This window comes from Macrobrachium nipponense, chromosome 16 (assembly GCF_015104395.2).
Source record: "Macrobrachium nipponense isolate FS-2020 chromosome 16, ASM1510439v2, whole genome shotgun sequence".
Lineage (NCBI taxonomy): Eukaryota > Metazoa > Arthropoda > Malacostraca > Decapoda > Palaemonidae > Macrobrachium > Macrobrachium nipponense.
In genome coordinates this window covers 52,583,429-52,599,384 of record NC_087209.1, presented here as the reverse complement: position 1 = coordinate 52,599,384, position 15,956 = coordinate 52,583,429, and the positions used below count along the sequence as shown (strand labels likewise).

The 15,956-nt window shown below is 36.9% G+C and overlaps 1 protein-coding gene across 1 annotated transcript in view; it reads right to left on the bottom strand.

The window, feature by feature from the left end:
* LOC135195688 (peroxidasin-like) overlaps positions 1-15,956 on the bottom strand; it is a 470,655-nt gene that overhangs the window by 12,842 nt on the left and 441,857 nt on the right. The window contains 10 exon segments of the mRNA XM_064222083.1: positions 377-614; positions 9,709-9,883; positions 10,978-11,129; positions 11,326-11,442; positions 11,686-11,739; positions 11,741-11,904; positions 12,178-12,356; positions 13,729-13,936; positions 14,518-14,590; positions 14,593-14,756. Of these exon segments, the coding sequence (XP_064078153.1) occupies positions 377-614; positions 9,709-9,883; positions 10,978-11,129; positions 11,326-11,442; positions 11,686-11,739; positions 11,741-11,904; positions 12,178-12,356; positions 13,729-13,936; positions 14,518-14,590; positions 14,593-14,756 (1,524 nt within the window).

Genomic DNA, 15,956 nt, shown 5'->3' with positions numbered 1-15,956 from the left:
CCATGATCACATCAGCATGTAAATAATGAAGCACAATTTATAACCAGTTTAAAATGTTATGCTGGGAACAATTCAGTAAACATATCCATTGCAAATTTACATTTCTGTGTACTTCAGTGTGTGCGCACTGTGTAAAGTAGAAAATTCACAGACCGAAGGAAAGCAGGGCATAACTTTAGAGTGGGAGGAAGGAAATGCAGTAAAAGTGGTAGAATTCACATCAGCAAGATAAATAGAAAAGATACTAATGAAATGGAGAAACTGCGCTTAACAACCTAAAGTACCTACTTCTTTTCAGTATCATAACTTAGTATAAATGAAAACATCAACTCAGTTTAACTTAGATGAATGATGGACTAAAAGTTTTGTCACTTACCTGGATGACCATACAGCTGTTTGAGTTTTTCACGGATTTCTACTGAAGATATATCTTCAGCTAGTTCGTCAAAGTCTTCAGGTACAGAAAGGTTGCAAATTCGTCGGTACTCAGTATAACCAGGGAGAGCGTGATCTCTACCTCTCTGGATATTCAGTGACGCAAGGTCAAGTGCTACCTCATGAGCTGCACGGAATAACTTTTCTGTGAGCTCCGTGTTCAGGAACTGCCCAGGTATCTAAAATAAAATTTTTCCACTGTGATTTGAATTATATTAAATTGAAAAGTGCAGCATCAAACAGTGAATGTAGTATCAATATATATAACTTTATCAAGTGTTTACAGAAACAATAAAGTTTCAACAAGGTTCAAATAATTAATATTGTTTATTATGCACGTGGAATTACCAACAACCTTTCTTTTTAACTTTTAATGGATTCTTTTCAGCAAATTAATTTTAGATAAAATTCTTTTAGCTTTTACAGAATTCCTTTTAGTAAATATTTATTTTGAATTAAAATCGGCTCACTTTCCAGTCTTCTATTTTCGCACTCACCCAGATTTATCAAAAAGCCTAATGCACTTCTAGTTATTTTCATTTAGTAGCAAAATTGTAGCCAAATCGTATTAGATCCATTCCAATTTACACAACTACTATAGACAAACTGTTAAGAGAAACTGCTTTAGATACATCTTATTTTTACACAGATTGTTTTAGACAAATTCCATAGAACTGCCTCAGACAGCTATATAAGTAAGAGTTCTTTAGGTTCAGTTCTGCAAAATGAATTGACAACACCTTTATTTTGATACCATTGTCTCTTCCACTCCTGATCTGCAATGAGGCATGCGCAGAATTTACTTCTCACAGTCAGCTCACAAGTCTCAAGAGTATTGTTAATCTTCATTCCACAAGAGCCAAAATCTGGCCGAATCATGGTGGAAGAGACACAAGCAATGACAAGGGTCATTTGTTTCATTTCAGTAAAAATCATGTTGCATGCCACATCTCTGGCAAAACACTTCAGGAAATTTGTAAGTATTTAAAGTTCTGAAGCCGAGTTATGGGCTACTTTATTTTGAGAGACCTAATCAAGATCACAAAATTAATGTCATGTTGAAGCACAATGAAACTGGGTGGAGGCCATTCATTCACCACAGCCCTCTCGGTGACCTATTTCTTTAACTACCGAAGGGAGGAGACTTCCTACTTTCCATTAACGTTCTGTATATTTCCATGTACCTGTTCACAGTCCTCTTGAATATTCCTTGGTTTCTCATTAATTTTTCCACAGCACCAATAATTTTCATATAGGCTATGGCCTTAGTTGCAGTGGTTGCACTTCCAGGAACCAGTTGTGAAAGTAATTTCACAGAATTTGGTGGGTCACTCTTCCATTTAACTTTATTTGATTCATCAATATGGCGAACTGAAAGTTCAGATCATCTTCAGATTCTCTGATAGTGGAATACCAATGTTGCCTTTACTCTAATTATACTGCACATTGGCCGCCTCCAAAATCTGGACAAACTTAAATTCCATCATAACAAGATCTAGTGTCCTTACCACTTTGCCAATTAACCCTCTAACAGGTTAATAGTTCCCCGTCAGTGTGTCTCATGCGGGGCACTTTAGGCATTACGTAAGGCTTTTTGCAGTGTTCCTTCAGCACCTGGTTGCTACTCCTTTAATTCCTTTTACTATACCTCCGTATATATTGTCTTTCTTCCTTTCCTAAAAATTATTTCAAAATTATTTTCAGCGCTGAATGATCTCATAGGTCCCAGTGATTGTTCTTTAGCCTAATTTAATATTCCAATTCCAATTCCTAGTCAACGGGATCCAACTCACACCATGAGCTCTGAACTGCCCTGTATCCTTGAGTAGTAAGTGGGCATAATAACAAATTTATGTACATTTTCTTAGCTTACGCACTATCTTAATCAGAATGTATTCGTAGAAAATCAAAATATTCCAATCAACAATACATTTTGGATGCAAAAACGGTTGTCTTAAAATGAGAAGCCTCCTCCCATCCCTAAGTATATCTTAGTTTTACCAGACCACTGAGCTGACTAACAGCTCTCCTGGGGATGGCCCGAAGGATTATATATTTTCACGTGGCCAGGAACCAATTGGTCACCTAGCAACGGTACCTACAGCTTATTATGGGATCCGAAACACATTATATCGAGAAATAAATTTCTATCATCAGAAATAAATTCCCCTGATTCCGCGTTGGCAGAGCCTAGAACCGAACTTTGGAACACTGAATGAATTGAATTGAATATAGGATTTAGGCATTAAGCCAAGCACTGGGGCATCAAAGGCCATTCAGCGCTATATAACAAAATTCATTCAATCATAATATCTGTATACTCACACCATTTAGTACCATTTTAACCTTTAATATCAATCGCAACACTTTCATACAATAAAATCTAGATGTGAAATAAATAAGGATTAAAAGGGTAAAATAAATAAATAAATTAATAAAATCAATTATAGCTCGTAATATAACCCAATACTTTGTATAAATTTTCTCAAGTTCAGGGTATTACAGTTTTCCCCCCAGTATATCTCTCAAAGGTTTGTCCTGGAGTAAATGTGTCCTCCTCTGAAGATTAAAAACAGGACAATCAACTAAAATATGCTTAACATCCATTGTCACTTGACAGGTATTACAGTGAGGGGCCTGTCTCCCTTCCCCCACTCTTCATTAAATAATTGTGCATTGCATGTGTATGGCCAATACGCAGCCTAGTTAAAATAATGGTATCCCTCCTACTTGTAGCATTACAAGATGACCATTTATCCACCAATGGGTGGATGTGTTTCAATTTTGTGTATTGGTGGTCAGTTCAGACCATCGAGCCTGCCACTTATTTTACAGTAAAGATGAATCTCACTTTTAAGATCTTTGTAAGGAATACTAAAGGGGGTAGGGGGATGGATTACTTAGCCCTGAAGCTTCCTTTGCTGCCTTATCTACTTGTTCATTTCCATCCACCCCAACATGGGCAGGACCCAACAGAAGTGAACACTGATACTCTTCCTAGATTGCAGAAGTACTAACCAGTCCTGCACCTCTTGTACTAGATGATGGCCTGGCATAATTTGTTTTAATGAGAGTAAAACACTATTGGAATCCGTAAAAATTGTATAAAAACTATTTTGGTTGCCATTTTTAAAAATATGTTGGACTGCGAGAATTATTGCGTACAGCTCAGCAGTAAATATTGAACAAGAGGATGGGAGTTTCCTTCCAATAACAATATCCCCCACCACAGCTGCACTTCCAACTCCTGCAGCCGATTTGGAGCCATCTGTAAAAACATGTTTCCCATGATGTTGAGCAGCATGATTTAAAAACTCACTTTTCATTACCCTACTAGGTAAGGTATTTTTCCCTCCTGCCGTAAAACATACTTTAACAGGTGGATTACACCAAGGGGGAGACTTGGGATATCCCACCTCTGCTATCTGTGCTGTTAACAAGCCTACTTCTCTAGCATCATTTTTCAGCTGTACTTCCAAAGGCTTGGGCACTCTGGATCTGTTAGGAGCCCGATCTAAAGGCGCCCTAACATATTTATAGTTAGGATTGTTTCTCACCGCAAGGGACCTAGCTAAATACCTCAAACTCAACTCCTCTCTGCGAATGGAAAGGGGAGGTATGCCAGAATCCACATAGAGACTGTCAATGGGAGATGTTCTGTAAGCACCTGTGCAGATGCGAAGCCCAGCATTGTGAACAATATCAAGTTTTCCAAGTAAAGTCTTTGCAGCTGACCCATATATTTGGCATGCATAGTCTAACTTGCTCAGACACAAAGATGTATAAATTCTAAGCAAAGTTGTTCTATCAGCACCCCAATCAAAATGCGATACAACTTTCAGAATGTTCAGTGACTTCTTAACCCTGATAGATAGGTCATTTATATGGGGACCAAATGTCATTTTCTTGTCGAAAATGACTCCAAGAAACTTGATATTATCCTCATAAGGCAAAATACAATCATTTAAGAAAAGGGTGGGGATCTCTTCCCTTTTACGAGTACGAGTAAAGCGAATGGCTTTGGTCTTCTGAGGTGAAAACATGAATCCACGAGAATTTGCCCATGCGGATGCAGCATTTATTGCAATTTGAAGATTTTGGCATGCTTGTAGTGCAGATGATCCACTACAGTAAATTGCAAAGTCATCGACAAATAGTGATCCTTGTATGCCAGGAGGTATGTGACTCATGAGACTATTAATAGCAACAGCAAATAAGGTCACACTCAATACGCTGCCTTGGGGGACACCTTCTTCTTGCATGTAGGATGAAGATAGTTCTGACCCTACTCTCACTTTAATTGAGCGGTTTGATAAAAATTCTTCAATAAAAGAGAACATATGTCCTCCTATACCCCACGAGGCCAATTGCTTTAAAATACCACCCCTCCAGGTCGTGTCATATGCTTTTTCGAGGTCAAAAAAGACACCCACCACCTGGTTTTGGTTAGAAAAGGCATTTGAAATTTCCCTTGATAACATCAGCAAAGGGTCTAGAGTACTTCGGTTCTTCCTAAAACCAAACTGCCTGTTAGATAAAAGATTTTTGATTCTAGATACCACACAAGTCTGTTGTGATCATTCTCTCAAATAATTTGCATATGCAACTGGTCAAGGATATGGGTCCTATAACTAGATGGCAGTTCTGGGTCTTTACCAGACTTGTGGCCTGGAATTACAATGATGTATGCCAGGAATCAGGAGATGTATGGGAAGCCCATAGTCCATTAAAGGTTTCTAATAAAAATTCCTTGGTATCCACTGGAAGATGTGATATCATTTCATACCGGATGCCATCCTCACCTGGGGCAGTTAAAGAAGAGCTAGAGATAGCATTTTGCATCTCCTCCATACTAAAAGGCAGGTTAAAAGCTTCAGTATTTGAAGAAGCAGGAGGAACAACAGATGTTGATGCTCTAATTTGTTGAAATGGCTGGGGAATAGTTGTCAGCACTTGATACATGGGCAAAGTGCTTAGCAAGAACCTCTGCTACATCTTTGGGGTCAGATATATATCTATTATTTTCCTAAATATTGGTAGAGGCTTAGGGACGAATTTGCCTTGAAGTTTTCTAATCTTGTCCCATATTTCCTTTGAAGGAGTTTGGTATTAATATTAGATATATATTTCTTCCAAGATGCTCTCTTTGCTTTTTTAAAAGTTCTTTTTTGTTTGGCACAGGCTCTGAGGTACGCTATTCTATCTGCTACATAGTTTGTTCTCAAGTATCTTCTGAAGCAAGTTCGGGTCACTTTTCTTGCGTTGGCACATTCTTTACTCCACCAAGGAACTACAGGGCGATGAGGTAAACCGCATGTTTTAGGTATAAACTTGCTAGCATTATCATCAATAATATTTTCAAGATGTTGATAGGCATGCACTGGAGATGTAAATTCATCATACTCTTTATCAGTGTGTGAACACTTTTCATAAGCTGCCCAGTCTGCCTCGTCTATCTTCCATTTTGGTGGACACTGAGAAGGAAGATTATGGACATATTTTAACATTATTGGCCAATGGTCACTGCCATGTAGGTGTTCATTACTGACCAAAGGTAGTCCAATCGAATGGATGAGGAACAGATTGACAAATCAATGGCTGATGTAGAGTTGTGGAATACATCATACCTAGTTGGAGAACCATCATTCATTAGTATTACATCATTGTTGTCGATTAATTCTTCAACAAGATTACCCCATCTATCGCATACATTTCCACCCCATAAAGTATGCTTTGCATTAAAATCACCCATCAAAATAAAAGGGGCAGGAAGCTGATTGATCAGGTCTTGGAGGTCAGAAAGGCTAAGCCTTCTTGGATTCCCAGCATGATCTAAGAGGAAAAGTTCTAAAGATGGTTCAATATATAGCGAGCATAAAGTAATTTTTTTCCGATATGAGTTCTAACTGCACATGCCTGTAGTGGTGTATTGAGTGGGATTGTTTCAAATTTTACAGATTTGTGAATAATAAAACCTGTACCACCTTGAGCTCTTGCACCTTGCAAAGGAGGGGATCTACAAAAATGATAATTGAGTCCAGGATTAAATGGTTTGTCACTGATCTTGGTTTCCTGTAGACAAATTACCTTCGTGTCCAAGTCCCTAGTTAAAGTTTTTATTTGCTCAATGCTAGTACTTAGACCTCTGCAATTCCACTGGATAATAGACATTATCTTTTGTTATTATTTTTCTTTGTCTCATTTGTCTTTTGGGACTTTTCAGATGAAGCCATGTAAGGCCTGGAGATGGAAGGCTTTACTAGGCCACCGCTCTTCTTTTCTTTCTTTCTGTGATCTTTATACAAGTCAACCTTGGGATCATGAGCAGTAGGGCACTTACCTGATTTGGATGAAGGTGAGGAGGATGGGGACCTTTTCCTCTTTGGAAGATCTTGTTTTCTAATCTCCATCAAATCAGGTAGAGATTCTGCCTGAGACAATACATTTGAGGTGGTGGAAGCCACATTGGCTTCCTTGGAGGATTGTGCTAGAACTTCAACAGTTCGAGCACTTGGCCCAGAAGGCTGGGCTACTACCTCTAGGAGAGATGCTCCTATCAGTGACACTACTTTTGGTGTGGTGGAAACCATCTTGACCTCTCTGGAGGTTTGTGCTCTGGCTTTTATAAGCTGAGCACTTGACCCAGATGGCTGGGCTACTACCACTAAGGGAGATGCACCTGACGGGCCAGGTGCTACCACTGGTCCCCCTGTGGTAGTAAGGGGTAGTGGATTATAATCTTTTGGTGGCATCTTAACCGCTTGAGCAAAATTAAGTTGTCGATCGAGTAAATGCTTTGCATAACCTACACTAATATGTTCAGCATTTGCTTTCAAGATGGCAGCTTCTTCTTTCTTGTATTCTCTACAAATTTTATCATTTGATTTATGATGATCTTTACAGTTTGCACAGGTTGTATCTCTGTTGCATTGGCCATGTTCTAACGAAGAACAGTTAATACAGATCTTCGTATTATTGCAGTACCGGGAAGGGTGACCGTACTTGAAACAATTAAAGCATTGTAAAGGCCTAGGTTTATATTCTCGAACACATACTTTTTCATTCTCAATAATTATATGATCTGGTATGACAGGGGTTTCAAATGTTAAAACTACCATGCTTGTTTGAGGGATCTTACTTACTTTCCAAACATTATCAGGGCACATGTCCAGAATTTCTGGTTCTGAAAATTCATATAGATCTTTATCAAAAACTACTCCTCTACCATAGCTGAAGCTCATATGTGGTTTAATATCCTTAATAGGATCAATTTCTGCAATCTTCATGCCACAAAGCATGTGAGCTTGAGTATCTGATTTTGCATTAATCAAAACAGATTGCTTACCGTATCTACTAATATCCTTACTTTTAATTAAACCAACTTTTTTTTGTATAAATTTACTCATCTTATAATAGTTATAATTTTCTATCTTCCCAGTTGCAATTATCCATGTTGGGGCTTGGGGGTTCTTACTTCTGGAAGTCCATGCTCTATTTCTTTTTCCAACCATTCTTCTGGTTTATATACCTCTAGGTGTCTTGGTGCTTTATCACATAGAGCCCCAGAAATCAAACAATTGTCAATTCTTATGCTCTCTAAATTTTTATTTGCTTCTAAAGCAATCTCAAAACTTGAAAATGATACCCAAGCTTCCCAAAATCCTTTACTACCATTAAGCTCCATTAAAATTTCTTTGATTGCCCCAAATCTACAGAAGGCTTCATGAATTATGTCATAGCTACAACCAATTGGTATGTTTTTTAAGTGGAGAATTTTCAGATTTTTTGTTGTATCTGGTAATGAGCCAGAACCAGAGAGTAAAGTATTACTGTTACTACTAGAATTATTTTCCACCAGTGCCGATAAATTGTCTTTAACAACATTGGTCAGAGAAGTATTGTTGGAGGAATCCTTTTTATTGCCGAGGTTGTCAACAGAGCTTTCCTTATTTAAACAAGCCGAAGTCGTCTCTAGTGTCATGGGGTCACATTTTCCGGGGGACTGAGTTCCAGAGTCATATTCCATTTTTCGTTTTTTTTTTTTTGTTTTTTTTTTTTTTGAAATTACAGAGAAACCAACTGCAAGCCATGGTAAAAACTGGGCCTCCTCTCAAAGACTTCCCCCTCACCAAAGACACACAGCAGAGACCAATTCCCATATGTCCACTCCCTACCTACACCCCGAAGGGATGGCTCTAACATAACATGATTGGCTCAAGTGTAAGCAGAACCCGCTTGATGGAGGAGCCGGGCATAGCTAGTATGCAATCATCCCCACTCATGTTATTTTAGAGGGCAATCCGGATAAATTGCCGAGAGTCCTACCGTGGAGACTATACCTCCCCGGATTCCGTAGGCAAGTCCCCACATGTAGTCCCGCCCCAATAAATATTGATGTGGAATCACATCAATATCCTCAAGGTCTAAACATAATCGAGCGGCGGACCAAACCGCTATAGTCCCTGCCATTTGGATCAAGGTAAAGCCTAAGTTCAGAGACCCAGCTCCTTCCCAACCTACACGAGGGTTTTAGTGAAGAGAAGGAGGACAGCTAGGGGGAGTAACAGAGCGAAAGAAAGTAAGAGATTGGAAGATGATCAAGTAAGAGAAAATTGAGACATTTAGATTCAAACTAGGAGATAATTCTCCCAGTTCGAAAGCCCTCTTGCCCGCTACGCATTTTCAACCATAGGTTGGAAATGCGTAACTCCGTCAAGGCAGTCTCAAATCAAGAGGGCTTTGGAACACTGGATTGGCAACAAAGTGTGAAAACCACTTGTCCAACGAGGAACTCCTCCCATCCCTGCCATCTCACATTGATGCCTCGGTTAAATGTAATTTTCATAACAAATTGAGGGGAGAGAGTTTAGGGATCTTCTTCCAAAGAGAGCACCATTTATCCCGGGGAAGAATAAAAATGTTCCTCATAATAACTTCTTAATTTGTTGTTCCTTCATACTAAAGTGATCATTATACTTAAATTAGTTTTTTTAATATCGCCAAACGATTACAGTAAACTGCATCGAACAGAAAACAATATTAACGCAATGATATTGTTCTATTTCATTTCCTCTTTCCTGTACGATTTATGCTACTTAACTTTTACCTATACTTAAAATGTTACATTAAAACTGAATTAGGTTCAGCAAATTACCACACATTTATCACAATAACATAAAATGATTAAAGTGAGATGTTAAATATGGATTTAACATTGATTACATCGCTAGAGGTATGTGTATACATGTACTAAAAAGATTATGTATGTCTCACCTTTAGTTTAGCTGGAGTGGCAAAAAGGCCTCTAAGTAGAGGGTCAATACCTCCTTCCTGTACAATACGCCAAGGGCTAAAGAAAGCCTTGTGCAAAGGTAAATGGCCTTCAGCTATAGGCTGGAATGTAGCATTCAGGCGATGAAGGATTGGGTTGATGAGAGAGTGCCCAAACCTGAAATTTTCAAGGAAATACTGATGGAACTGTATCACAAAAAAACTTGTATGGTAACTACAACTAGCACCTTAGCTTCAGACCATGTTACGCATAAACTCTTGAGTATATGTAATGTGTAACTACATATATTGTGAGATCAGTGTTGCCGAAAATTTAGTACTAGAAAACTTGGCTTACATAAAAGAAATGGAGTATTTTTTAAAGATAGCATGATTTACTTCAAATAGTCTTCATGCTGCTCTATTTGACTGCTGGAGTTTATAGACATAAAATAATCCATATATCCAGTTTGCTTATAGATAAAGTTAAAAACGGAAAAATGTATACTATAAGAGCATGTGATCAATGGTGACGTTTTGTAGATCAAATGTTTATATGTACAGTACCTATGCCATGTGATCTTAAAAATGGTGGAGACCAACAGTACAGGTTCTTGAGAGTATATATTCAATATGATGGCAGAGACAGATACAGATAGAAAGAGTTTATTCACTCCAATTTTCTCTACACAACTACACCACCTCAAAGCTCTAAGATCTCTATTTTCACCCATACTAACTTTCTTAAGACATCTTACTCATGACTACATTTCTAACACATCTGTCCTTCTTATTCCATGTAGCTTGTTTTTTTTATATCTAGAATAAATATTTCACGCAAGTAAAAACGAATTGGACTTATAACCCAATTTACAATCTGATTCTTCATTAGGCTCTTTCTTCTCCTGCAAAAGTTTTTTAGAGCTCTTATTAACTTCTCTACCTCAGTTACAGTTCACCTCATCTTTCGCTCTACCATCGCCTGTAACATTCCCTCCCCAAAGCTCTCGACTTCTTGACTTTTACCTAATCTTAATTTTTTAACTACTTTTTTTTTACTCACTATCAAACTCCTTCACTACTCTATTCAACTTGCATTTGTCATCACTAGCCCTCTCAGCATTTTCAATAAACTGTTATCACATCTTCAACCCAGTGGTGTTAACCTAAAATTATATAACAGAAAACTTCCACCAGTGTCCTTCCTATACAAGAGTATGATCTTAATATAATTGAAACTTTTCATAAAAAGATGATGAAATGGCTAATTACCTGTAAGCTGCAGTAGCAAACACATTACTAACTGTAGGGTTGATGGATGGATCATAGCCTTTATATTCCCCTAACATCTCCATTCCCTGTGGACCTAAAATGTGCTTCATCCAATGTGCATAAGTAATGTGTTGCATCTCAGCACCAACAACCTGGAAAAAATGTAAAGAAATGGAATATTCCCCAAACTTTAACCAATAACTGTGGTTAAAATCATTGCCATAAATGTCATAAAGAAAGTCGTTTTGAATGTTCCCATGTAATTTCCAGTTTCATAAAATTAATTACTGGCTAATGTTAACCAATACATTGAATGTGTAAGCATTAGAGGGTATAAATTTTACAAACCTTTCTTGCTTCATGAAATACCATATCTCCATCCCAGTGTGGATTAAGTTCTCTCATTGCTTGAGCAACTCTATTGTGCTCTCTGAACCAAAGCGTATGCATTGCAGTTAGGCCAGACTGAAAGAAAAATTATGATTATTTATTCTAAAATATGTAATAAATTCTATTAACCATAGCGCAGATTGTACTGGTTCATCTAAACTATAGCAAAGTTTGTGAGTTTTCTTATGTGATTCTACTTTCCCATACTTATTATATAATTCAAAGAAATATGATAAATAGAATATGAAAAAAACCAATAAATAAACTTACTTCTATAAAGTGAGCGTAAAAGTTTATGAGAATAAAAATAACCCTAACCTGTTCATTTGCCCTAATATCACCAGCCACGAAACAGTCAATCGCGCTCTCCAACTCTAAGGTCTCGTCGACAGTCTACTGGAGCACCATCACTAAAAGGCATGAGGGGTTTTCCTGAGGACATTAAAATTCCTGTGCGTAAGTCGCCAATGTTATTTGTCAAATTACGGAGTAACCTCATTTCTCCTGCGCTTGACCCATATACCTGAAATAAACATATCATTATCATTCCCGAGAGGGATTGATGCTATCTGGAAGTTGACACAACATAAACGATATTTTGGTCCAAATATTGTAAAAATAAACGGAGTAACCTCATGTTCTCCTGCGCTTGACCCATATACCTGAAATAAAATATCATTATCATTCCTGCAGAGGGATTGATTCTATCTGGAAGTTGTCACAACATAAACGATACTTTGGTCCAAATATTATAAAAATAAATACTGTACATGATTATATGGCGTTACAGATACCTGAGGAGCCATCGATATAAGATGGTGAGCTGGTTAATTTGTTCCCTTGGTAACACAGTATTGAAAAACACAGATGTCATTCCTGAACCACAAATTCCAGAGGACCTTGTGAATTCCATGCAACGATGATGACGAATACGAGGGTCATCTGGTGGGATCTCAATTGGGAAGCATGGCGGAGCATAGTCACATGACCTAGAAAATACACTTGTGGCTTTCATAAATGGTATTGTTATACAAGTATAAGAAAAATATTCCAAGGGCTACAATTTGGTTGAATTACTTCAAAGGGACAGGTCCAAACGGTTTTGAAAATATCATAAAATGAGCTTTATCTATAAATATTAGATACACACAGAATTAATGTGTAAATACCATTTATTCATAAAATCGTGCTTATGATTATCAAAGCAAAAATACCTTAATATAATATAAATTAGTGTAAATTTTGAATTTTCCTTTTAAAAATAATCTAGGACTTTTCTCCTCCTCTTTTTTCACCAACTGAGTTAATGAATCTAAAAAATAAAATGCCAGGCTCTTACAGTTAATTAATACAGACTTCGTTGATATCACTAGTAAAGTGTTGTACACAAAAGACGTGAGTTAATAAGTTATTTAGGATACATCTTTAGAATCAACCAAGTTGTTTACTTACAGCATTAAATATTAAATCGGGCCTCCGGTTATGAGGTCTAGACAGACATAATTGTTTAAATCCATCTCTATCACATCACGAATGAGTGTTTAAAATTGTCTTCATTCTAAAGCAGATTAAATTATCAAAGAGACAAAAAAGAAGGCAAAGATTTCCAAGCTTAAGGGATGAATGACATGAACTACTAAATTCCTCTGTAACTTTAAGATTTTTATATCTGATAGGTTCAGCAACATGAGAAAATAGTAAAAGAATAATGTCAAAATACCTCACAAAAGTAGCGGCCAAAGTAACGACCATAAAACATGCAAAGTTAACCCACTTTTGACAAATCTCAAATGTAGCTAAGTTGAAAATAAAACCTTAAATACCGATCAGACAGAAAGCCCTTTTTTCATCTATCAAGACGAATCGTGGCTGGAGACTAACCACATAAGAGAATAACGTATCGCACACAGACTAAAAAACCACAAAAACTTGAAAGAGCTTATCAAAAGCAATGTAAATTCAGTAACTTGAGCACAGACTTAGCTTACGAGAAGCTGACAAAAACTGGTCCATGATGTAATCGTTCGAAAACACATTAATAAATACTTGTGAATCTAAAATAATGATAATTGTAAAGATTGAAATTACTGGTTGTCCTACGTTATTGAGAAACATGTAGAATTACATAGACACACAATGGAAACCAACTAAAACAAAATTATCTAAGTCTTCAACTATTACCATCACACAAGATACATAATGCTAGGATGAAAACAAGTTTCCGGAGAAGGCTGGTAGATTCATGAACATATGAACAAGTACTACGAAATAAATTTTTTTTACTAAATGAAAGAAAATTGTTACAGATATTGTTAACATTAATGTATTATTAGTTTGAACACTAAAACCAGTGAATCCCACCTTTGGCAACTGACTCCATCATGAAAACTCTCTGAAGATATTGATGGAAGTGCATGGTCAATGTCATGATCCAAGAATTGTCCCCACTGCATCAGCATGTGTGTACAGTGGTGATCAGGAGAGACTTCTTCAGTGCTAATGATGCGAGTGGATACCAACCTAGCACTTGGTTTGAAAAACCCGTGATAACGTTTAGTTTTGGACCACCCTGTTCAGGAGGATATAATGCACAATTATGAGACAAGTTTATCGTTACGGTTTTCTTAACATTTATAACTGTGGCCAATCGTTGTTTCTATAACATATACCATTGCATATATATAGTAATCCTAATTTATCTAAATAAGTTAGTATTACAGGCAGTCTCAGGTTATTGGTAGACTCGGTTATCGGCGATCCGGTTTAACGGTGCTTGTCTAGCGCCAAAAATCCGCAATTTTTGGCGCCATAATGCCCTGATTTCTGGTTATTGGTGTCGACAATAGAGTTATGGCGCCAATACATACCAGACAGAGGCTCCATTAAACGGTTATCAGCGCCAAAATCTGGTTATCGGCGCCATAAATAGCAGATTTTCAGTTATCAGCAATTTTCACTTATCATCAAGCTGTCACAACAGAACCCCCCCTATAAACCGCGACTACCTCACCTGTAATTCCTTTTATCAAAATATTCTCTTTTCTGGGCAATCAAAAGCGACAGATTAGGCACAAGACTCCAAAATAGTTTTAGCAAATCTTACGATAGGTTCTATTTTCAAACTGCATGCAAAACGATAACAGTGGCCACTTACCATGGGTGTATTGAACCCATTTTCATAAATGGGAGGAAGGATTCGCCTAAACCAGTTTAAGGACGAACCCCCCATAATGGATTCCGTAGATTATTGCAAGTGCCATCTATGGTCCTGTACTTATTATGGAAGCACATATCATAGCAATGAACAGTTCGTCTGTGTGACAAGCATCCAGACAAATTTGTCAGAAGTATTAACTTTTCTGGAGAAAGAAGGTCTTGATAATTGTAACCTGTAAAAGAACTAAGTGAGAGTTACATAATTGTAATCTGAAAAGAACTGAGTTACATAACTGTATTCAGTAAAAGAACTCAGGTGAGAGTTACATAACTGTGACATGCAAAAGAGCTTATGTGAGATTACCTAATTGTAACCTATAGAAGAACTTTACTTCATTCACCTACTTTTTACTCATATACATGAGGAATTTCATCATCTGCATCATTAATTATTATGTTCACATAAAGATGTTCAAAACAACATAAAAAAGATGTACTGGATAAGTTGATAATTTGCAATCCAGTCTTTGGTAAAACTCTATATACTCATGGTACCCTTTAGAATAACAATCCCACATTAAAGAAAATTTCAAACTTTTATATTAAGGTATTGGATAGTACATGATAAACTAAAGCAACAAATCATCAAAATTTAATATGTATTGCTTGCCTTCTCTAATTAATGCATATTACTGTAATGCTCCAGGGGTCTACTTAGTATTTAGAGATGAATATTATACAAAACTAATTCTTCTTTTAAATACTTATTTTCAAATACTACTTCTGCTACCTAGTTTTAAAGCAAGGAGCTACTTAACTGATGGTGAACTACTCAGTACAATAAGCTTACCATACTTAACATGCACTAATTATCTAATTATCAATATTATTACAGTGTAATGTCCTAGGGACATTTGTATTGTCCTGAAGCTCGGACAAATGTGGTGCAACGTACATACCAAAGTGGTGAGTAAACATTATCACACACTGTATTTTATTTCCTTCTCATTCTTAAATTACTGTTCTCATTATTAAGATTGTTGTACTCATAATGTCAAAATTGATGATAATATTTGACAGATTGATTAAGTACCACCTCAATACCGAACAAAATTACTATATCTTCATTCTTCATCACCACAGTTGTATAAGCGATAGTGGTAAGAGAGGCTTGGCCTGGGCGGGATAATAACGAGTGTAAACATGGAGTATATTATTTACCAACAAACTACTGTTTGACAATAAAATGAGTAAAGTAGTATATGGATACATATCGCAGTTTTAATATACAGTTAATAAAATCAAGCATATAGTAGAGGAGCATTTGTCACAAAATATCACTTCGTGGGAGTTTGAGTTAGGGGAAGGAATGGCTATCTGGAATACATCGCTGATATGGTTTACTCTAACATATTACCTGGTGTTTTAGCTTA